Source organism: Oreochromis niloticus, linkage group LG11 (assembly GCF_001858045.2).
Source record: "Oreochromis niloticus isolate F11D_XX linkage group LG11, O_niloticus_UMD_NMBU, whole genome shotgun sequence".
Taxonomy (NCBI): domain Eukaryota; kingdom Metazoa; phylum Chordata; class Actinopteri; order Cichliformes; family Cichlidae; genus Oreochromis; species Oreochromis niloticus.
In genome coordinates this window covers 20,868,898-20,891,074 of record NC_031976.2, presented here as the reverse complement: position 1 = coordinate 20,891,074, position 22,177 = coordinate 20,868,898, and the positions used below count along the sequence as shown (strand labels likewise).

At 38.9% G+C, this 22,177-nt stretch overlaps 1 protein-coding gene across 3 annotated transcripts; it reads right to left on the bottom strand.

Annotated features, from left to right (window-relative positions):
• Window positions 1-10,813: 10,813 nt before the first annotated feature.
• flad1 (flavin adenine dinucleotide synthetase 1) lies at window positions 10,814-20,794 on the bottom strand. 3 transcript variants are annotated; one of them, XM_013274855.3, is made up of 11 exons: window positions 20,483-20,794; window positions 19,076-19,168; window positions 18,535-18,703; window positions 17,592-17,969; window positions 16,786-16,899; window positions 16,213-16,480; window positions 15,712-15,859; window positions 15,230-15,328; window positions 14,922-15,111; window positions 12,531-12,604; window positions 10,814-12,444 (listed from the first exon to the last, which is right to left on the bottom strand). In XM_013274855.3, exons 2-11 carry the CDS (start codon window positions 19,081-19,083, stop codon window positions 12,309-12,311), a joined length of 1,584 nt encoding a protein of 527 aa, XP_013130309.1. In that variant the 5' UTR covers window positions 19,084-19,168; window positions 20,483-20,794; the 3' UTR covers window positions 10,814-12,308. The 3 variants fall into 3 exon arrangements, with proteins under 3 accessions (XP_013130309.1, XP_013130308.1, XP_003450933.1); XM_013274854.3 differs by having other exon boundaries at window positions 20,507-20,794; XM_003450885.4 differs by lacking the exons at window positions 19,076-19,168; window positions 20,483-20,794 and having other exon boundaries at window positions 18,535-18,714.
• Window positions 20,795-22,177: the final 1,383 nt, after the last annotated feature.

Genomic DNA, 22,177 nt, shown 5'->3' with positions numbered 1-22,177 from the left:
CCTAAAGGAGATGCTTCTGTTTTATGTTTTTTTTTTTTTTAAACATAGAGGTGTTCATCCAAATAAGCTGTAAATGCATTTCCATTTATATAGGCTGTAATATAGAATGTGAAGATTGTGAAGCTAGGGAGGCAATTTCCTGGATAATGGGACTAATGCTTCTATTTCATGGTTTATGATCTCTTCTGATGACATGTTTGGTACTGTTGAGGCATGTTGTTGTGAAGTGGCTTTGATTTTTGACCTTCACATTCCAGAGCTCATGCTTGGATTTTTTTTAATTTTTTTTTTATACTATTGAGAATGATAAAGTAAGCATACTCAAATCAGCAGAAAAAGAATTATGCTTTTAGAGTGGTGTAAAAGGAAAAGGACTTTAAAAGCAGTAGCTCTGTGTTGCGTGTTAAACTGTGTGGATGTTTACTCCAGCAAAGGCATGCACACACCAAAAGCTTTCGTGTAATAGTTCTAGCTTTGATTTAAAACCTGAAACACTGGAACAGTCATATCAAATATTACAATTCTGATATTTTATTCTTCACTTTATGGATGTTGACTCTTGTTGTGTGCTGATATGCTAATGTTGGAATTGAAGTAAACGTCCAAAACAAACTTCATAATTTTAGACAGATGTTGCCGTATAATATAAATTTAGAAAATCGTAAAAATCCCACCAAGTTTCCGCCGAGGTTTTCCGGGATGACTGCATTCATAAACAGTTTATGCAATGCCAAATTTACTTTTTAACTATGTCTGACAACAACAACAAAAAAAAATTCTTACAAGATGAAGCAGAGCTCCGCAAATAACCCTGTAATTACAGTGTATGGAATTTCGGGACTGCGGGCTCTGTTGTCACATGTTGACCCACATTTGATTGCAGCTCGGCTGAATAATAAGGCTTGAATTGTTGGTGTTGATTACATATTTTGAAATATAAGATGTTGGATATTAATAGAGACAAAGATTATTTATCTGTATTAAAATTTCAATTAATTTTATGTGTTTTACATTTGTGTGGTACAGTTTAGTTACTCAATTCAGGGCTTTTTCATTGTTTCCTTGTTTTAAGGGTGCTTACATTTTTTGGTGTATAGATTATATACTTTTTTTTTTCCAAGAGTACCCTGAATTTGCTGTAGTAAAATTATGTCTGAGATAGAAGAAACTGTAATGTTTTCCTACTTGGAGAAAGCTTTTCAGAGCCTCTCAGCATGTAATCAGCACCTCAATCATGTATATTTCACATTTTTCAGAACGAAAGTGAAGTCAGATGAGAGAAGGCATGTCCTCTTGAATACACAAGGTTCCTAATAAAATGTGTTTCAAGATCTGAAATGTGCTGGTTAGCTTTTATTTCAGTCAACAAAATAATATCATCATCTCTGGGGAATCTGTGTTCCCTTTCTTTGGTCATTCTGTCGCTGGAAGCCTTCATCTGGCACCAAACCTTCAATGTGTTATTTCAAACGATCTTCATGTATTATGTATGTTTTGGTCAACATTTCTTGTAGGGATATTTTTTTCAACCTTCACTACTCAGCATGATTTAGGTATATAATGTATATATTTATGCAAGTTTGACAACAGTCTGTAAGTATCAAACTCTTCTTCTGAAAGTGGAAGCTTTCACTGGACTCGCGTGTAATCAGAAGTTGTACCTACGAGTAAGATTCGAGTCTACACCAGCGTGATATAAAAACTGAAGCCCGCATTGCACAAACACTAAGAACGATCCTTTAGTGATAATTATGGACGCATCCAATAGTTCAGTTTTTTTAAAGAAAAGTAGCGTATTTGTTACTTTTTTGTAAATGATAGTTTAGTGATTTATATCAGTAATTTAACTGTTTTATGAGAAAAAGAAACCTATCACACAAATTATTTTAAAATGTGTTTTCAGAAACATGGAAGGGATTTTTAATCTGGTTAAAACTCATTTTGATGAAGTCATTAAAGTGATATTTCTCAACTTTAGAATCAAAGTAGAGTTCTTAAAGGTTCCACTGAGATGACTTTATACGTTTTATTGATGGCTTGAGCCAGTTAAACATGTCATGGGTGCCAAAATAAAGCTCCACTGATCTTTCCAGCTCACCAATCTGTGGTAATCTTTAGTTGTCATCTTTGCGCACATCTGCCCGCTTCCAAACAGAACAGCATTTTGCATCAGGAAACGGGACTAAATCGCAGTTTGAAATCTGACCTTTCAATCTCGCAGCTCAGGACTTCCAGCTTTTCTAACATGAGGAAACAGAAGCTCCGTGAAGGGGAAAAGTCTTTTTCTGTCGGGTACAGATGTCTCTAAGCAGCATTCGGTGTTATTTACTCCTGAAGGTACTGCCTCAGCTGTGTGTGCAGTATTTTAGCCCTGCAAAATAGCGCTTACTAATATTTGGATAAAGCACTACGTTAAAGTCGAGAGCAATCAGAAAAATGCCACTTGACATCTCTTGCACATATTGCGTTTCCTTTTTCAATACTTTATAATCCGATACAGTATATATTTCCGAGGGTGAAAAATTTGCCCCTTTATGCAGTGGAGAGTAAAAGACTTAAGATGCTAAATCTGTGAAGAGGGTTATAACAAGCAGAGTTTTTACTTAGAGTTCTCAAAATTCAATTCGAGGATATCCTCCCTTTTTTCTCTGACGTTTCATTTCGCTTGATTTGCCAGAGATGCATTAAGAGTATTTTCAATAGCTCTCAAAGTCAATAGTTAAACCACACTCTTTCTTATATATAGTTGGATGTAAAAGTTTGGGCTCCCCTGTTTTCCACAGATTTCTACATATTTTAGTGAAGTGAAAAGACATAAAGGCGCTACAGCGAAGAGAAATGAAAATGAGCCAGAAACTGAATCCTCATCTGACTCTGGGAAAGTCAACAAGCAAGCTTACTGTACATTTTGTTAAATCCTGGCATTATACACTTGAGTCTTTGAATTACCGGCATTGTGGGAAATGTACATGACTCCTTTTGTAAAAGGACTAACAATAAACACACCAGGAAATATTTAATATAACTTTGATCCTCGTTAACTGCCCATTATGAGTCTGACAACACTGTACCAGTTTAAAGCGGACTCTCTGGAGCACTGTTCATTTGAAACACTAGGTTGATTTGGGCTCTGTAATGCTTTTGATTATGTTAATGGACGACTTGAAATCAGGAATAAAAAAACATGAAATAATGTTGCAAGTTTTAGCAGCCTTCTACTTGCAAAGCTTCAGAACTTCTTTTAATTGTTAGACCTTAATCGACTCACTTATAAGGCAGGTCAAGAACTGTGATTAGGAACTGTCAGCCAACGACTTTTCAAACCTTGTGGTAATACTCAGCAACCATAGGCTGAGAAACTGACTGAGGTTCAGAAAAATTAAACTAATTGATGCCTACAAAGCAGGGGAAGGCTATAAAAAGATATCAAAGTGCTTCCAGCTTGCAATTTCCACTGTCTGAAATGTCATTAAGAAATGGCACATAAGGGGAACTCTGGAGGTCAGGACAAGATCTGGAAACCCAGAAAACTTTCTCATAAAACTGCAAGACTGCCATGCAAAGAAGCAAAGAAAAAAAAAACAGGGTTTAGTTGACGCATAAGTGGCGGTGAACCACTGTGCAGCACTGATGTACAAACGTGTTTTTTTTAAAGGAAATGTAACCTCTGATCTCATTATAAAAATTCACATCTAAAGTTTGCTAAGCAACTTGTTGAGCTGTTTTGAAAACAAGTGCAATGGACAGATGAAGTTAATCTTTCAATGATGAGAAAAGGAGCAGCATTTGATTAAACCAACACTTTGGCACCAAATAGGTAAAAATGGTTTGTTTCGGGGTTGTGTGACACTGAAAACGCTGCGCAGATACAGAAAAAAGTAGATTGCAGAAGGAAATTTGCATATTAATCTTCTTCAGTCGGCCAAAAAACTGAAACTGAAACCAGGTTGGCTTCTACAACTGGACAACGAAGCACAAACATAAAAATCAGCTACTTCAAAAAGCACCACCAGAAACTTTTGAATGTTTTTTACGGTCCCGCACGATCCCTTGACTTGAAAATCATTCAAAATCCATGAGTAGATCAAACATTTGTTGTGCAAGAAAGGCTCAACAAACAGCAAAGGAAGAGCAAGTTCCCAAATCAAGAAGAGAAAGATTCTTGGCTGGCTACAAAACGCACTTGTAAGCTCTGATGTATAGTGTGGCGTGTATCGGCTTATAATGACAATAATAATGGCAGCTGCTAATTTGAATTACTGATACTAGACACCCAAAAAGTTCATTCTTTCTTATTATTTTCTAATAATTTATCATGTTACAAATCCAAAATGTCAAAAAACACAGACAACCAAACAATCTGAAATGAATGAGTCTATTGAAATAACACATTTGCATTTATGCACTCATTAGTCTACTGAAGATGCTGCATCACAGCACATCCAGCTGCGGAGAGCTGCGCCTCTCTAAACACTTTTTGATTTTTTAGTTAATTTGATTTACTGCGTCATTTATGATAATAACTGTGTCTGAAGCATTAAAAGACAAGCACGGTTTTATGTCTTTATCTGTGTGGGGGCTTTTTTTGTTTATTTGTTTGTTTGTTTTTTTATTTTTGAATTAAGTATTTTCCAGCTTTGATTAATCTGTTTGGCATTTCAATTTCCAGTTTATGAGTAATTATTTTCGCCGTGGGTGAAAGCAAGTAGTTTATTCTAAACGAAGCGTGCTTATGTGCACTGGGTGTGCTTATGACATACTCTTTTTTTCACATCCATTTCACATGTCAGGTAGTCAATAAGAGAGTAATTATTTCTGCTCAGTGCTCACAAAGGAGGTACTTACAGTGTGTCAAACAAATAGTGATAAATGTGGAAAGGTTCAGATGATGACAAAGAAGGAAAAATAAAATAGCTGTTTTGGTGTTTTGGTAGATTAAGCCAGATCATTTGTCAACACACAGACATGTGAAAAAATGTACAATGTAAGTGTGTATTTGGACAAATCAACTTTCAGTTACCCATAAAAGAGTGTCCGCCGCTAAACTTGACATACCTGAACAACACCACAAGGAAAAACATGTTTAATGCACGAGAACCTGGCGGTGAAATACGTCTAAATGTTTTCAAAAGTTGTTCTCATGCAGCTCAGGAATTCTAAATAACATGTACGGAAAAACACGGTGTAGTTATGTGATGCTTTGTTTGTCAAATAATTTGATATCAAATCATTCAAATCGTGGCGTGACGCCTGTAACAGAACTAGTTCATTTTAAAAAGATTGTTTGTTTTTTAACTGTCATTACTAAAGGGACCTTTCAGATCATTGAACATTTCTAATGCATTAAAACGTGTCTAATATTATAGTTTGACTTTTCTGACCGCATTCATTCATTGACTTATTTGTCACATCAGGGTTTTAGCAACAAAATAGTTAAATGGACATTTGTTTTTGGTCTATATCTTTTCACTTACTTGAGCTACCCTAATAAGTCCTGTTGTGCTCAAAAGAGGACATCCTGGCCTTTCCAATGAAATCTCATGTGCTTGCGTGGCCTCTTTTAGTTCCAAATAGGCAGGACACACAAAAAAAAGTTAAACTGAAAGATGCTTGTTTCCTCTGTTCTCGGGAGGATATTGTGTCTCTGTCGGAATAAGAAAAAACTGTATTGATCTGCTCAATTAATTTAGCTGTTTATCTTTTTTTTTACATGTAGTTTTATCATTCAATTTAAAGCATAAAAAATGTCAAATTCATTCAATAATTCTAAAAAATGTGTTATGCAACAATCTTTGCATATTACAGCTAAATACACCACATCTTTAGCTGAGACACTTTTGTTTATTTTAGTTACCTTGTATCGATTATCCATCCTATTTCAATGTCATTTATTTATTTATTTGTTAATTTTATATATAGATTATCATACTATTGAATCAAATATGAACCATGGATACAAAACCAATTTTCCATGGAAAAAAAAAATCTTGGGGAAATAAATCTTACCCCTGAATGTGCATTCAAAAGAGTTTTTCACAATTTCAGATCATCTTCATACTCCCCTGGAGTATCACAGCAGACATGCTCAGTTTACAGAAGGAACAGACAAATTTATACAAAAGTCACATTAACAGCGATCGGTCTCTCGCTGCACATGGGTCTGTGCCAAATGCCAGTAAACTGAACATACTGGGAAAAGGAAACAAGGTGTCCCATCGAGGCAGACAATCACGTTCAGATCCTACCGGCATCACTGACAACACAAAGCTGAGGATAAAGTTCCCTACATAAGACTCGGGTTTGTACCCCTACAGTAGCAGCACTGCCATCAGAAAGCAGTCTCAATTATTTTTTGTTTTGTGCATTTTGTTGACCAAAAAAATGTGAAAAAAATAATTTGTTTAGAGTTCAGAAATGTGTTCAGGGGGAACCTTCTGTTCTCTATTCTCATCATTTTCCTTTGAGGAGGAATAGCTCTGGGTTCTTATGGGTTCATTTTTGTATTATTTTTTAATCTTTTAATTGCTTTTAATAGAAAAAGTAAGTACATCCTTGCAGGCTTGACGGCCCCACAGTAATTGGGCTTGCTGAAATATTTGACCATCTTTATTTTTGCGTGTAGTGCCCTGTTCCAAAACCTTTAAAAAACTTCAGTGTAATTCAAAACTCCACTTTCACAATAGTGAGAACATAACCTTAGATTTCTTCTTCGTGAGACATTTCTGGGTGTGTTTTCTATTTGTGTAAGAGTTTGAAACATCTACTTGTGGTTCAAACAGCCCCCAGGAACTTTCTTGATATGATGCAGAATCCTTAGTTGAGCCAATGTTTAGCCCACAAAAATATCTCTTCATTCAATTTTTCAATTCAATTATTTTTTTTTCTATATAATGCCAAATCACAACAACAGTTGCCTCTTGGCGCGTTATACTGTAAGATAAAGACCTACAATAATACAGAGAAAACCCCAACAATCAGATTGACACCCCCCCCCCCCATATGAGCAAGCACTTTGGCTACAATGGGAAAGAAAAACCTCAGACAGAACCAGGCTCAGGGAGGAGCGGCCATTGGCGACCAGTTGGGGTTAAGAGAAGGAAGATAGAGCAAAGACACGCATCCACCAGTTCATCCATCCATTCATCTTCCTCCACTTATAGTACCCCCCACCATGACTCTGAGTAGGGCTGCCATAGAGCAAGAGGTGTTTTACAACCTGGACAGTTCACCAGCCAGTTGCAGGGCTATGAGACAGATAACCATTCACACCTATGCACAATTTAGAATCACCTGTTAATCTAACACAGGGGTGGGCACCGAGGGCCGGTGTCCCTGCAGGTTTTACATGTGTCCTTGAACCAACACAGCTGATTTAAATGGCTAAATTATCTCCTCAACATGTCCTGATGTTCTCCAGAGGCCTGGTAACGAACTAATCATGTGATTCAGGTGTGTTGACCCAAGGTGAGATCTAAAACCTGCAGGGACACCGGCCCTCGGGGCCTGGAATTGCCCACCCCTGATCTAACACAACCAACTGCATGTCTTTGGGCTGTAGGAGGGGTTAGGGCAGAGGTGGGCAACTCCAGGCCTCGAGGGCCAGTGTCCTGCAGGTTTTAGATGTGTCCTTGATCCAACACAGCTGATTCAAATGGCTAAATTGCTTCCTCAATTGCAGTTCTCCAGAGGCCTGTTAATGAGCTAATCATTTGATTCAGGTGTGTAGACCCAGGGTGATATCTAAAACCTGCAGGACACCGGCCCTCGAGGCCTGGAGTTGCCCACCCCTGGGTTAGGGTTACTGGAATACCCAGAGATAACCCACGCAGACACGAGGAGATCACTCCAACCACACAGAAAGACCGTGGCCCTTCTTGTTGTGAGACAACAGCAACAGCACTAACCACCACACTTCTTTCTGTTTATATTTTGGGGCTTTGGGGTCAAAAACCTGTGGATGATAAAACAGTGGCATGAGTTGGCTGCAGATATTTTGATGAAATTTTGGGGTCTCTGAGACTGTTTCAAATTCTGTTCAGAATTTGATAAGGTGGCCAGTTCTGGACAAACTGTCAGTGATTTAATATCTACACCACTTGAGACAATATTTTTTGTTACAGGTAGAATGATTTTATTCAGATCATTTGGAGATATTTCCCAGTGCCTTGCAGGATTTTGGACATCCATACTTTTTTCTGTAGACATTAGAGAGGTCTTTATATCTGGAGCAAATACCACTGTCCATACCTTGGGTCAGAGACAGGTTAAATACGACAGATTCTATGCACGTGACATGTAATTTGTTTCTGTGTGTAGCGTTTTTATTTATGAGGAGAGAGGAACAGGTGCTTGCTTCCTCAAATACGTTGAAAAAATCTGTTTCAGTTGGAGGTACTTATCTCGCCACATGACTGTAAATCAGAGTATGATTGCCTATTATCATTCTCATCCATTAATTTGCACATAATTTGCACACATTTCAGTTTTTGATACTAGAAGCTGAAGAAGATATCGGCTGAATGAGGTAAACACGGCTGAATTTTGTTTTGCTGCCTGATTAGGGATATGAAATGATACATTAAATTGGGCTTAGAAAACACATAAGAGGTTTTCATAATCTTTAAAATCCAGTTCAAAAGCAGGAATCGTCTGACATCGGCTCGGACTTTCTAGTGCTAAACATCTCTCATCTTTCTACCGGCCCACACCGTGTTTAAGTTATTGCTGTTGAGTGCAAATGAGCTCCAGTCGGCTTGAGCTGAGCAGAATCTTTCTCATCAGTTTTCAGTGTGCTGGCTGAAGCTTCACAGAGCCTGGTTCTTTACATTAAAGCGAGTCCGCCTTATGAAAAGCATTTCTGAATGCATCCCGTGTGTGTGTGTGTGGATATGAGCAGGGGGTCTTGGTTCTGTGTACTGGCCTGGGAGCTGTGACAAACTTAGGATTATGAAACTGCCTTTTATTTGAACATACCAAAACCAAGCACAAATGAGCTAAGTCAGTCACACTTCACATGGCAGCAAGCAAAGCCGCCTCCCTCCTCATTCTCGCTCCCAGTCCCTCCCTTCCTTTCTTTCTCACTTACTTTCATCCACTTTTAATGTGTGACACTTTGATACTGAACATCCTATTTCCCGTGTTCTGGTCGGTTGGCTTTACATGCAGATGGGCTGGTAATTTGCATAGACTCAAAGGTCTCCCTTCTCTCCTGATGCTTTCTGACAACGGTCTGTCTATTCATCCTCTGTGTTAAGCATCCCTCCTAGGACATCGCCTGAATTGCTGTCTCATGGTGCTTCAAGTCTCGTTTTACACTGCAGGAGCTGCTGAGGAATTGGATTAAGAACATATTCCTTTAGAGAAAAGCATCACAGTCACCTGAGCATCAGATGGATAGTTCACTCCGATATCAAAGCTTGCCACATGTTTTGTACAAAGTCACATTAAGTGTCATTTTAAGTCACGCTGAGTCCATATCACACACACTGTTAGCTGTGTGGATCCTCTTATAAGTCAGTCCCACCTGGGGGATATGGAGAGGAACACTGGAGTGTACTGAGCGAGCAGCAAGATTAGCTTCTTATCCTCGCATCACCTTAAGTGGCTGCTCTGATCATACTTCTACCCCACCCACCCTAAAACCTGTCTTTGGAGGACCAATTAAGTTTAAATATGCACAGGGGAGAGGGTGGGGAGAAAACCACTTTATATTCCTACTTGTTCCACTTTGTCTCAAATGGCAGGAAAGTTGCTTTATCAGAACGTCAAGATTATTTTATTTGAAGTTTTGTGGCTTTCAGATAAACCCTGTTCCTGGAAGAGTAGAGTGAAGTACAAAATAAGATATTTATAAATATGCAGTTAAGGACCACAAAAAGGAAGAGGAAAAAAAGTATTTCACTCCAAAATGCTTTTAGGTCCCTTGTAGTCAATATGCATATCCTCTCTCTGTGTAACCCAAGAGGTTTTTCTGACTCAGGCTTCTGGGCCAAAATCAAAACATCATTTTGAAATTCATAAGAAGGACTGAGCAAGAATTCAGAGTCATAATACACAAGAAAGGAATTGCGTAAGAAACTGGTTTGGCTACAGAGGTGGATTGGTGCAGCCAAAACAAACATGACAGCTGAGAAAGAATGAAAATGAAATTTGAACCAGTGGAGGAAAAACTACAGCAGTGATAAACTTTGGAAAAACACAAGTTCATGTTATATTATTGCCTGTGTGGTGGAAGAACTTAGATTTTCTGCTTAACTGGAAGTCTACAATCGAAGTCCTGTATTCAGAATTTATATAGTAAACTACTTAGCAGTTCAAGCGGCTGCCTTCCTAACGTTCAGGGACCCCTCTTAAGGTCACAAACCTAATCTGAGGGATTGTGGGGTGATTAATGAGAGTGGAAAGAACAATGGCTCTGCCACACTTCCCTTCCTTTCCTTCCCACAGTCACCAAGTGCTTGTTCATAGAGGGTTGTGTGGTTGTTGGGGTATCTTTGCAATTTTGTAGGGTTTTACTTTTAAATATAAAGAGCCATTTTTGTTCCATGCATCCTCATGATCGCTAATTTTTTAAATTCTTTTATTAGGAAGACTTTACGCTTTGAGCCTTTACAAAGTTAACAAATGATTTCATCTAAGATGTTTATAGGAAAATTACAGAAATGTGGCAAGAGGCAACAGCTTCTTTTTTAAATGAGGTCAGAAAACCAAATGACTGGAAACCACTGGTTAGATGTGTTTAATTGCACTGTATTTTATTGGATTTTTCACCTTAATTAGGCGTATTTACAAAAGTACACCACAATTCTTCTAGTGGACAACAGTAGGTTGTTACTTTGTTACTTTAACCAAAGATAAAGGCAACTTTATTGTAACTTCTACAATATTTACAGGATACACACCGGATCCAAATGTTGTTTCCCCCTAACACACAGCTAGAATTAATCCAAATAAAATGAAATGAAAAAAAGAAGCCTATAGAAATATGAAATACACATATGCAAGTAAATAAGTTACAAAAGATACATTCAAAACTAATTATTATATACAATTATTGCCATTAATGTATAAAAGTATGAGATGTACAAGGATTTATATACATTTTTATACACATAATTAAGGATTCAACCTAAAAGTAAGGTGGATACGTGGATACAAACACACCGGAGGAGTTTAAATAAATAAAAGCACAAACTAGACCTACTTAAAAGTAAACCCCTCACATTATATAAGCTGCATATACAGCTATAGTTAGAAGTGGCCTAACACAGACTGTAACTTAATTTTCTACCCCAAAAAACATCATTCCAGACAATGTCCCGGTGTGTTTACCGCACCACCAAAACACACACCATTACATCGGTGCTGTGATTATAAAGCCGCTGTTCATTGCCTCTTTTATTACTGTTATTATTAATAAATCAAGCAAGCCGTGAAGCCAGGACAGATATGTTAGGAGGGGGGTGTATGAGGGACGGCCTAGAAGTGGTAATTGCTGGTGTAACAGTGTGTGCAGCCCCGCGGTGGCCTCGTAAGCGACCCGCTTTATTAGATCGGCCGGTATCGATCCACGCTGCGCGGTGTTGACTAATCTCCAGGCGGGGAGAGGGAGAGCGCGGATCGATGAGCCTGGATTCAATCATGTCTGGAAACGGAGAAGGTAATTTATTATAATCACGGGCACTAAATAGAAAACGTGAGAACAACGCGCCCGTGAGGGCTTCAAAGAGAACTACAGCGAGCGGGTCTGTGATGGGGGAGATGCTCAGCTAAACGTGCTGCAGCCTGCAAGTCTAGGTATTCAGTGGGAGACACGGATTAGTAAACGAGAGCCTGCTGGGTGGCCTTCATCAGGGAGTTTCTCAAATCTGGTGTTCTCTCCACGATGAGAAAAACCTTTTCACATTATTTACAAATACATTTTGATGGAGCCCGTCTTTCTGGTGGAGTGTTGTTATTGGATTTAGAGATAAGACAAAGGGAGGCATGAATAAGTTAAGTGAAGAGCTATATTGAATGCCCTGCAGATTCCCATTTGTATGTGAGAGCCCTCTTAAAGTAACATGACAATAGAAGAAAAAAAAAAGGAGTGATGTTTTATTCAACAGCACAGAGAGCCATTACTTTAGACTTGCACACGTACACAAGCAACACATTTTCTCTGTGATCTCATTCCGCAGTCAGACATGGTATTTTTGAAAAGGTCCTTCTTATGAATTAAATGAGGGTAGATGGTGAGCAGACATCTTTAAAAAGAAAAAATAATGGCTCCACGAAGAACAGGTTAAGTAAGACGAGCACAGATGATTTCAGGCGCGGGAGTTTCGCTCCTCTTCTTCATTCTCCAAGAGGTAGGCTGGTTTGTATCGTGTCACCCCCCTTGCGTCCACCATCTTCAGTGCCTCGTTTCGACAGGTGTTGTCCATACTGCCGAGTGAAGTGTACCTATATTTCAACAGAAAAATGTTAGCCCTAAAGATCTGCTTTTTAAGCTGTGTACACCTGAATAAAGACAACTAACACATCCTTACCCTTTATCATAGAGAATACAGTAGGGCACGTATAATGTCCTCAAGAATGCCCAGATGTCGTGATATGTCCAGTCCTGGAGAGTGTTAGAAAACAAATGTAACTGGTTTGCAACTGACTCCCTTTGTTCAAGCTATAATAACTCATCCTCTGTGGAGTCCTTTTAGATATACTCATGAGATGAAGCACTACATAAATTATCTTGAATTGAGGTCAACTGCTAAATGTACCTGTGCTTCTATGTGCTCCATCACAGCAGCTGACACAGTACTAGCATTAACAATAAAATCAAATAACGCAGACGACTGCCATGTTGCTTATGCGCATCCATTCTTCAGCCAGACTAAACAGAACAACAAGACGTGAGCTTGCTACAGCTATTCAGCAAAAAGCACTGCAATAATTTCACTTCTGTGACCCTTTCGTGTTGAAATGTTAACATGCATCCCCCACTCTGCGTTGGTGTTGCATTAGAAAGCCTTTAATGTACTGGTGCACTCAGATTATGTGCGAGTTTATTTAGGAAAAATAGTCATTTAAAGCTTTCTTAATAAAGCATTATTCAGAAATTTTTATCAAGATGACAAATAACATCAAGGATAACAAGTGAAGCTTTCCCAGGTCGTGAGGTTTTGCAGACACGTTATTTTACACCTGCTGTTGTAGACATGTGACAATGTGGTGTCAAGTGAATAAGTGAATAATAACCACCCAACCCTACAATCTGACAATCACTGGTCATGAAGGGAAAATGACCGGTTATGGGTGGTTACTGGGAAATAGATTGCTAAGGCCTGAATCACGCAGGTTTGCACGTCAGTCAGTGACATCTGTTGCTAGGAAAAATGTGTATTCTCTGATGACTTGACAAAAACCTCCATGTGACTGCTTTAATCACTACCATATTGCTATGGTCAAACAGTGACACACTTGTCTACAAATACAGTCCAGCTGCTCTCTGAGCTTTAATGAAACTATGAAAAGTTCGACACGATCCAGAAACTGAGCTCTGGCCTTTTGAAATATGTTGGCACAACTTTCCCTCTGAAGGTGAATTTTCTCCATTTCCGGTTTGTGTTGCGCATTTCAACAAAGCGAGTTTTACTTCCACCTTTACTTTAACTTGTGGTTGGCAAGTATTGCAGACAAACATGAAAAATACTAGCGGCTTACCAGTGGCATCCCTCGGCCTCCTATTAGATACACCTATGGCATCAATTTCAAAATCAAATTATCACATTCACAAGATTTTCAGGAAACTTGACCTCTGACCTTGAGGTCAAGGAGTTAAACTCCTCTGAAATTTTTAGTAGTTGCACCTATGGTATCAATTTTAAAATCACGTCACCTCCTTCTCGAGTTACACAAACTTGCATATCCATGCCGTCCACCTGGCAGGGTGACGACAATAAACCATCAGCCTTTTACAGCTAAAGGGGTAAAAAGGTACATGGAACCGTGGCAACCTGCAAGTAATTCAATTCAATCACTAAGTTTTTTGATGGAATTGGTAACCAGCAACTACCAGGAACTACCGTCAACCAGTTGGGAAAAACACAACACAATACAACTTCAAGAGCTTTGAAAATAGATTTTAGACAAAACTATAGCCTCTTCTGCAACAATACTTTGTCATTTTAAAATCATGTAGCGTGCTAAAGAAATAAAAAAAAAATTAAAAAAAAATAAATCAGTAAATAATTTGTTTTCCGTTCAAAGTATTTTGGGGTATTTTTAGCTTTATTTTAAAGTATTTTGATTGTATCTGAGTCTAGAGAGAGATGAATTAAGTAAAGAGAGAGGAACAGCATTGCAACAGAAAAAGCGCTAAAACCATGAGGTATGACCTTATAGCTGTTTCCATTAGTAACTACTCGGGTCGCCTCGGTGATAGTACCTGGTATCAGGTACTTCTTTAGTACCTACTTGAAGCAATCCAAGGCAATCACCGATTGGCTAGTCAGTGACATCACTCAATGAGTCATGAGCTCGTCTCCTTCGCAAAATCAAAACTGCAATTGTTGAAACCCAGCAATGAGGAACACCATGGTCCCAGTCTGACAAAAAGCCACAGACCGAGCAGCAGGTATACCACCGCTTTGACGTCCACCTTTGTTATAGCAATCGTGTCACGTACAAATGACATTACAGGATGTTCAGCCAAGTTGCTCTAACAACCCCACGCACATTTAGTGGTACTTGATTGTAAAGGAAACCAGATCGAGGTGAGTCATACCGCCTCACGCCACGTAGAGCCAATAAGAGTACGTACTAATGGAAAAATGCTTTAGACCCTGATGTTGCTTTAGATCATGATGTGAATTTTTTACAGTGACCGAAACAGTGCAGCATACAGTCGTAATATAACAGCATGCATACTGAGTGTCACTCACCAGTAAGGGGTTGACTCTCATGTAGTCAGGCCAGCCAGGATCAGTAGGACACATGGCTGTGAGTGTGTGTGAGTAAGGGTCGCTCCTCCTGGTCCCCATCAGGACGGCTTTTAGCTCTGGCCTCCGTTCCTTCACCTCGCTCAGGGCCTGGCGAATACTGCCCTCCACAGTGAACAGCTCCAGGCTGTATCTTTGGGAGACACAAGTAAGAACAAGTTAGAACATTTTTTTTTAAAACAACACCTTGACTGGATACATTAAAATACATTACATCAACTGGATAGATAGCTAGATGATAGATAGCTCACCTTTTTGTTGTATCCTGTAGAAATCTCTCCATTTCTGGGAATGGAGAGACAATACGAATATACAGGACTTTCACCTTTTCTTTAGTATCTGGATATCGGCTGAGAGTGACAGGAAGAGAAAAAAGGGACATTTTTTAAAAAGATAAGCAACGCTGGCACAGAAAGAGATCAGATAAGTATTTGTTCTTCTTATCGTCATATCTCTCAATCTGTCCACCACAGGTCAAGAAAAGTCCAAAAAAAGTACTCAGTCTTCTCCAAGATTTTCTCTAAGTGCTGCCCTCCAACTAGTTTTCTTTTTCCATTTACTTCCTGCTGAGATCTCACACCCCACTGTGCTCTAATGCTATCATTATGTTTTTAATTTGAATCTTCATTTTCATCTTTCATCTCTCAGGTCATTTGTTTTTTTTCCCCCACAGATTAAAAAAATCCACAAAAATGTTTTAATTGTCTCATCTCGTCTTCTCCCCTCCTGTTACCGTTTCAGTGCAGCATAGTAGAGATGGAGCAGCGCTGTGCAGTCTTTGCCCCCGTTAAAGCCAACACAGATTTGCTCTGTTGAATACTGATGGAGTGCCGCCTCTATTGTTTTCAGTGCAGACATGACTTTCTCACCCAGCTCTGTACCTGTGGGAAGGAATCAACAGTAAGAGGATGGTTCATAGTTAATGCAGTCAAGCTGTGAGGCATCTTAGAAATGAGCCCACATTTCTACGTCTGATCCAAAGAAAAGAAAAAAAGCTGCGAGTAGTTTGTCATAGCTTAGTTGTTGAAGCTTTATTCTAATCTATTCACCATTCTGTCTCACAGTTATATTCTTCTTTTTTATTATCCACTCTGACTTTACGACTTAAATTACTTTCATATTTTAGCTTTCTTTATTGGTCCCAATGCCTGTGTAAAATGCACAAGTCAGTATTCACTTTATATCAAGATGACACATATTAAGAATCATCTTCCATTACTCTCCGCACACTCACCACTGTTGGCCAATCCGTACACCTCAGCGGGGGCTACGGACACCGGGTCTGTGACTAAGGGCACCACGCTCCCCTTGGGCAGCTTGTCTAGCAGCTGTATTCGGGCTTTGTCCACCTCCTGCTGGCTGTCTGCGTCCAGGACCAGCCTAACTCTGTGATAGTTGCTCAACCAGTCAGGGTAGGAGCCAAGAGCCACCTTTCGGCCCCAGCCAGCCTGCAGTTTGGTCAGCACAGGTGCAATGTCTGTTTCATCTGCATCAACAAACACCTGGACAAACACCAGATATCTGGTAAACTTAATTATACTATTTAAACACTGCATTCAAATCAACATTATTGTACTTAACTAAAAGTAAACTAAAAGGTAAAATACATTAAAAGTATCAAGGAAATATCAGAAATATAGAGGAAGTGTCATTACTTTAGTTAGTTTAACTAAAACTAGCTAAACTGTATTATAAACAAAAAGTAAAAAATAAATAAATACATAAAAATTAATTAGAAAAAAAACAGAAGTATACTAATTCTGACTTGGACTGGATTTGGAAGTAACAGGTTTGGTTATGGAGTTACCTCGCGAGTGTGAAAGGTGGTCCCTGAACCAGCAAAGAGATGCTCCAGCCCATTGAAGGCCTTCTCCATTAAAGATGGGATCCCGGGAAAGATGTACACATTACGTACACTGACCTGGGAGAAAAAGGTAGACACATCAAATTGTGAGAAAAGATGTGGGGCGGTACTCGAGCCATCATTGTTGAAACTATTGAGATATGATGCAGGAATAACATCACATCTCTGCAACCCAGAGACAGCTAACAATTGAGGGCAGATTTACAGTTTTGTAAATGTCAGATATTTATTTTTGCTAAGGTAAACGGCTGCTGGCTGGGGTTTCATTAGCAAACAAGCATGAGAATGGTATCCAACTCCTTCTCCACCTTTTGCCGAGACAGGGCACTTTCTTTAAGGGCTGTTCCTTCATTGTTTCATTTTAAATTCTGGATAGGATAATAATATACTGTACATTAATGTCTCTCAACTTGAAAGACAATAATAAAGCACCAAAGACATTAACCATCCTCTGTACTATATTGGTCCTTAAAGAGAAAAATGTCTAAATTTAATGACCTGTGAGTAAGAGGTGTGAATGCTTTTCATGCCTGGTGTCTGTGTGTGCTCAGAGTATTTATTGTTTTGACCACTGCAAGAAGCTATTTTCACTCCTTCAGCAACTAGTTAGTTTGCAATCTGTCTTGTAAAGAAAACACCCTCACTTTTTTTTTTTACCTTAAAGAAAGGTTGAACAGCGCCATGTAGCTTGGATATATTTGAAGTAATTTTGTGTTCTATAAAAATTCCTCTGTACCGAGTTCACTCACCAGAGGGTAGCGGTGCTTTTGTCCAGTCTGAGGGTCAGTTCCATAGTTAAGTTTGGCTGAGCGAGGCACCATCGCAAGCTTTATAGCAGCACTGTTTTTCTCCCCAACCCCGAAGAATTCTTCAACTAGCTGGCTGAGCTCTGGATTGGCATATAACTCCTCGTGGAATGCTATGGCAACACTCTCAAAGGTGACGTCATCGTGAGTGGGACCTATACCCCCCGATGTGAGGAGGTGCGTATACTGAGATGAAAGGAGGGCCACCTCTTTGGCAATGACCTCCTGCACATCCGGTATGACTGTTATGCGCTGCACAGACACTCCGAGTTTCCTAAGCGCTTTAGTTAGAAAGGCGCTGTTGGTATCCACTGTGTGACCCTGAAAGAGACACCCACATGTACATCAGATTCAAGAACTTAAAAAAAAAAAAGAAAGAAAGAAAGAAAGAAAGAAAGAAAGAAAGAAAGAAAAAAAGAAAGAAAGAAAAGAAAAAGGAAACTCCAAGGTCTTGCTTGATGAAATTCAAGGACTGCAGACCGATTTTCAGGCAGAGAGATGTGACATTGGACAGAAATCAAAGACTTCATGTTTAAATCATGATCATGTCAAGTCAAAAAAATAATAGTAAGCTTGTCATTTTAGAAACAGCCACAGCTCTCACATGAAGTAACCATCGCAGTTTTTTCCCCCCTGAGGTCATAAAATGCACATCAGAGACTGAATAGAGGTCCAGACACATAGGGATGCAGATGACAGTATATGTTAAACACTGCACAATGCAAGCTCCTACTTCTATCACAAAAAAACAAACAAAAAAACCCAATAACAGTTTATATTGATTTTTATCAATTGCACAAACTCCCAGTGATTTTCATTGGGTGCTGTCATACACATATAGCTTAAAAGCCACACAAGGCACAAGCTTTATCAACACCAAAAGCACCTTAAGAATCTCATCTCCAATGATGAGAATGGCTGCAGTAGGAGCATCCCCGTTGGCTGCAGAAGACGAACTGTTGCTCTGGAGGTTTGTTGACATGGTTGCCTTGCTGAGATGAGCTGCCAGTCTCCTCACACGCACCACTGCTCTACTCAGCTTAGGAAAAGAAAAGCTGGGAACCATGGAAACCAATTAATTGAGCACTTCTTACTACAGATTTATACTAGATTTATCAACACTCAGCAAAGTCAAAAAACCTATCGAGTCAACAAGACCTCTTTAGCACAGCATGTAAGCATATGCAATATGGAATGCATTGTGCAGTGTGCTCAACTGTTAATATGCAGATGGGTCACAAATTAAAGGAAAAGCCAGCATGTCTTACAAACAGTGATTTCTGTAATACCACAACAGAGGAAACAAATGTAGCCCATATCAAGGTCAGGTATTCAAGATCTTCCTGCAATTTGTCACTTATTTGTGCATTTTAATGTAGCATCTGAATTATTTTGCTGCATTTACAGTGACTAGAAATGTTTCTTACATCAGCATGAATCCACACAGAGCATCAGAAAAGGCTTCGCTGTTGTTCAGACCCTCTTCTCTGTCATAGTGTGTCTCCTAGCAGGAGGTATCTCTGGAAGAGGAAGGGTGAACTGTTAACATGTGAATAATTTGTGTATTTCTCCTGCATTTCCTTAAAATTTACTTTTTTTTAAAATCAGCTATTTATTTTTATAGGTCTTTTGATAAGGCTTTAAGTTGGAATTAAGTGGTTGAACTTGAAATAAGAAAAGAGTTGTATTTAAAACATTACACTTGATTAAAAGTCACTGATTGCTGATGAAAGAGTTTTATTTCTATTTAAATGTGTGTATTAACTGTTTTCCAATTGTATATAACTAAATTGCAGTAGTCCTATGTGCATCATTAACAATAAGATGGTGACGATTTGCTTTTTAATATTTTGTGCGTCTTTTAAGGTAGATATCATTTGATGCTGATGAAAAACACATTTTCCATCCAGTGTTTGAAACACTAGCAAAATGCTGACAAAATAGAACTCTGTGATAACAACGCAAAAACATCTATATGACATGGATTTGTTAAAAAGAGAAAAAAATGGTACTTAAATCCACTGTTAAGGGATAAACAGATCCGAAGCGTGAATTTAATGATACTTCTATTTGTCTTGTATGTTAAGCTTCACACTGTGCATTTGGTTTGGAGAGCAGCCTGGGAGTCACAGTTGCAGGAGGATAAAGCAAACAGTCATTTCTGGTATTTGCCAAAAATTGATTAGGGGTAAACTGTTGTAGATGACTTACTGGCCTATGATCTGTCAAACATGTCTCATGGACGATATCAAGTCAAAGTGACAAAGTAGAAGCTGAAATCAGTTTTTTGCAAAGTGACTTTTTTTTATCCAGGTAAAAAGTGTTTTTGGTTTTTTTAATAGTTTTTCAAGAGAGATCTGGAAAAGAGTGCAGAGATTGGAATAATTCATTTTAACCCCTTCGTAAATCCCGTTGACTACAGTCCATTAACCAACACAAGCAAACATATTAGACATAAAAAACGTAGAAACACTGGTATTCGCTTTTTGGCACAACTGCCTTGCACCTGCTTACACAGTTTGCATTGCGTAACATTTGTAAGTTATCTAACGGGACGAAATAAAAGTAAACTCAGACATATTCATTTATGGCCATACCAAATAATTAACTGAAACAAATGGCAAATATCACAAGTGTGTGAACGTGTGTAACACCTGAATGTAAATTCTTAGCTAACTCTAAGTCTCCTCGCTAGGTTACTTGTGGCAACAATAAAGAAGTACGATTTAAGTAGATGTGCATATTCCATTTTGTCTCTACTGTCGATATCTCTCGACGAATATGTTTAATGTGAGGAAAAGTCCGGGTGTTACATTTATTATTTGATAACCAACCTCATTAAAACCGAGGGAACTTACCCCTCAGCTGTAAATGTCCGTGCAAAGCTCCCTATCACCGGTAGCTACAGCTGCAGCTCGAGCTGTCGCTCAAGGTATGACGTGACCTTCAAACCACACTACGGTAGCCAATCATATTTCGGGAGGCGGGTCTTAACGGCCAGCACGTCATGTACACTAAAGTCATTTAAAGATGTGGCGGAATCAGCACAGTTAGTGAGGAGTAATAAATGTCGCTTATCTACTTTAAAAACAAGTATCAGCCAAACCATTAGTAACATAACTTTGCTGCTGCACCACCACCCGGAAGAGGACGGAGAATCACTTCTTCCTTTGCCCGATTCAAAAGAGATTACTGTTACTCGTGCGCCCCTGCTGAGTGGAGGAGTGAACTCCACGAAACCTAAATGCTGTTATTAAACTCATAATTACTTTCTTCGCCTGTGGGTGGAGCATGTTGGCATATATTTAACAGTTTTGTCTGCCTGTGGATGAAATATTAAACCGAAGTGGAGATGAATTGCTTCTCGCGCAGAGCATTTTACTGCCTTCAAACACATTGGCGGTTTAAGATATACTCTGTCCGTCTGAATTAATTAAAAATTAATAAATTTAAGCACTGATCATTCATCTGAACTCCTTGTACCTTTATGTCCGCTTAACCAGAGCGCGTATAACGATTCATTTATGTATTTTTTTTTCTATCAGATCATATGACCTACAAAATGATAAAGTATTCTATTGTTTTATTATTGTTCCAGTTATTATTATCTGTCCACTTTGCTGCTGTAATAATGCCCATTTCCCAGATGTAGGAGTAATAACAGCTATTTTATCTTATCTTACTCAGCAGAATGGGATTGCAGATCAAGTCCTTATCAACGTGAAAAATAAAAATGCTTTGTGTGATACAATTATATGATGGGCTATCATACAATTATATAAAAACTAGAAATGATTACGTGAATGGGCAATTCTGAGATGCAAGCACAACTGTATTCGTTTTGTTTCCTGGGGGAATGCATTTGAGTAAAATAAGGGCAAACTTGCTTCACAGGTACATTTTTACATGCTTCATTGGGAAAAAAAGAAAAAAAAGCGCACGTGTCAGTGCACCAACGCATGAACCGATCCACTGAATCAGCATGTACTAAAACTGTAGAATTCAGCCACTCCTTTGCCTTCGTACGTGATAATATGTGTATTATGCATACAATCTGTGCTAAAGATCTAGTTCTTGGGCTTTAGCGTCTTGCTCAATGTCATGTTTACTTGTTGGTGGTATGAGGATGCTGCGGCCTTAAGAAAGTTATCTCATCACCAAACTGCTTTACAAAAGAAAAGAAAAGAAAATCATATTCAAATGTATGGACATCACGACGAAATGTGTGTTTTAAAACATATGTAGTGCATATGTAGTCATGTCTGCGCATCCCACACTTTGCGGTAATAACACCTTAAAGCAGGCGGCAGCAGCTTATGCCCTGAGCTGATGCTGATGGTTTGTTTTGGTAGCGGATGCGGGTCATCGCGGTCTCTTTCTAAATGCTGGAAAAAGCAACACTTCAGGCAGAAAACAGCTGTTCTTGCGCTGTATTTATCTACGGTAAAGTACATGTGCAACTGCAGACTTATGGCTCGCGGTCAGGGATTTCTACTTTTGCGCAACCTACACTGACTAGTCCAGGTGCA

What these genes read in the sequence shown, in the direction of transcription:
- flad1 (XM_003450885.4), bottom strand. Translation starts at nt 18,714, where the DNA reads ATGGTTCCCAGCTTTTCTTTTCCTAAGCTGAGTAGAGCAGTGGTGCGT. An exon ending in CCACCTTTCACACTCGCGAG is followed by an intron (nt 16,481 to 16,785) that starts GTAACTCCATAA and finishes GTGTTTGTCCAG; the next exon opens with GTGTTTGTTGATGCAGATGA. An exon ending in GTACGGATTGGCCAACAGTG is followed by an intron (nt 15,860 to 16,212) that starts GTGAGTGTGCGG and finishes TCCTTCCCACAG; the next exon opens with GTACAGAGCTGGGTGAGAAA.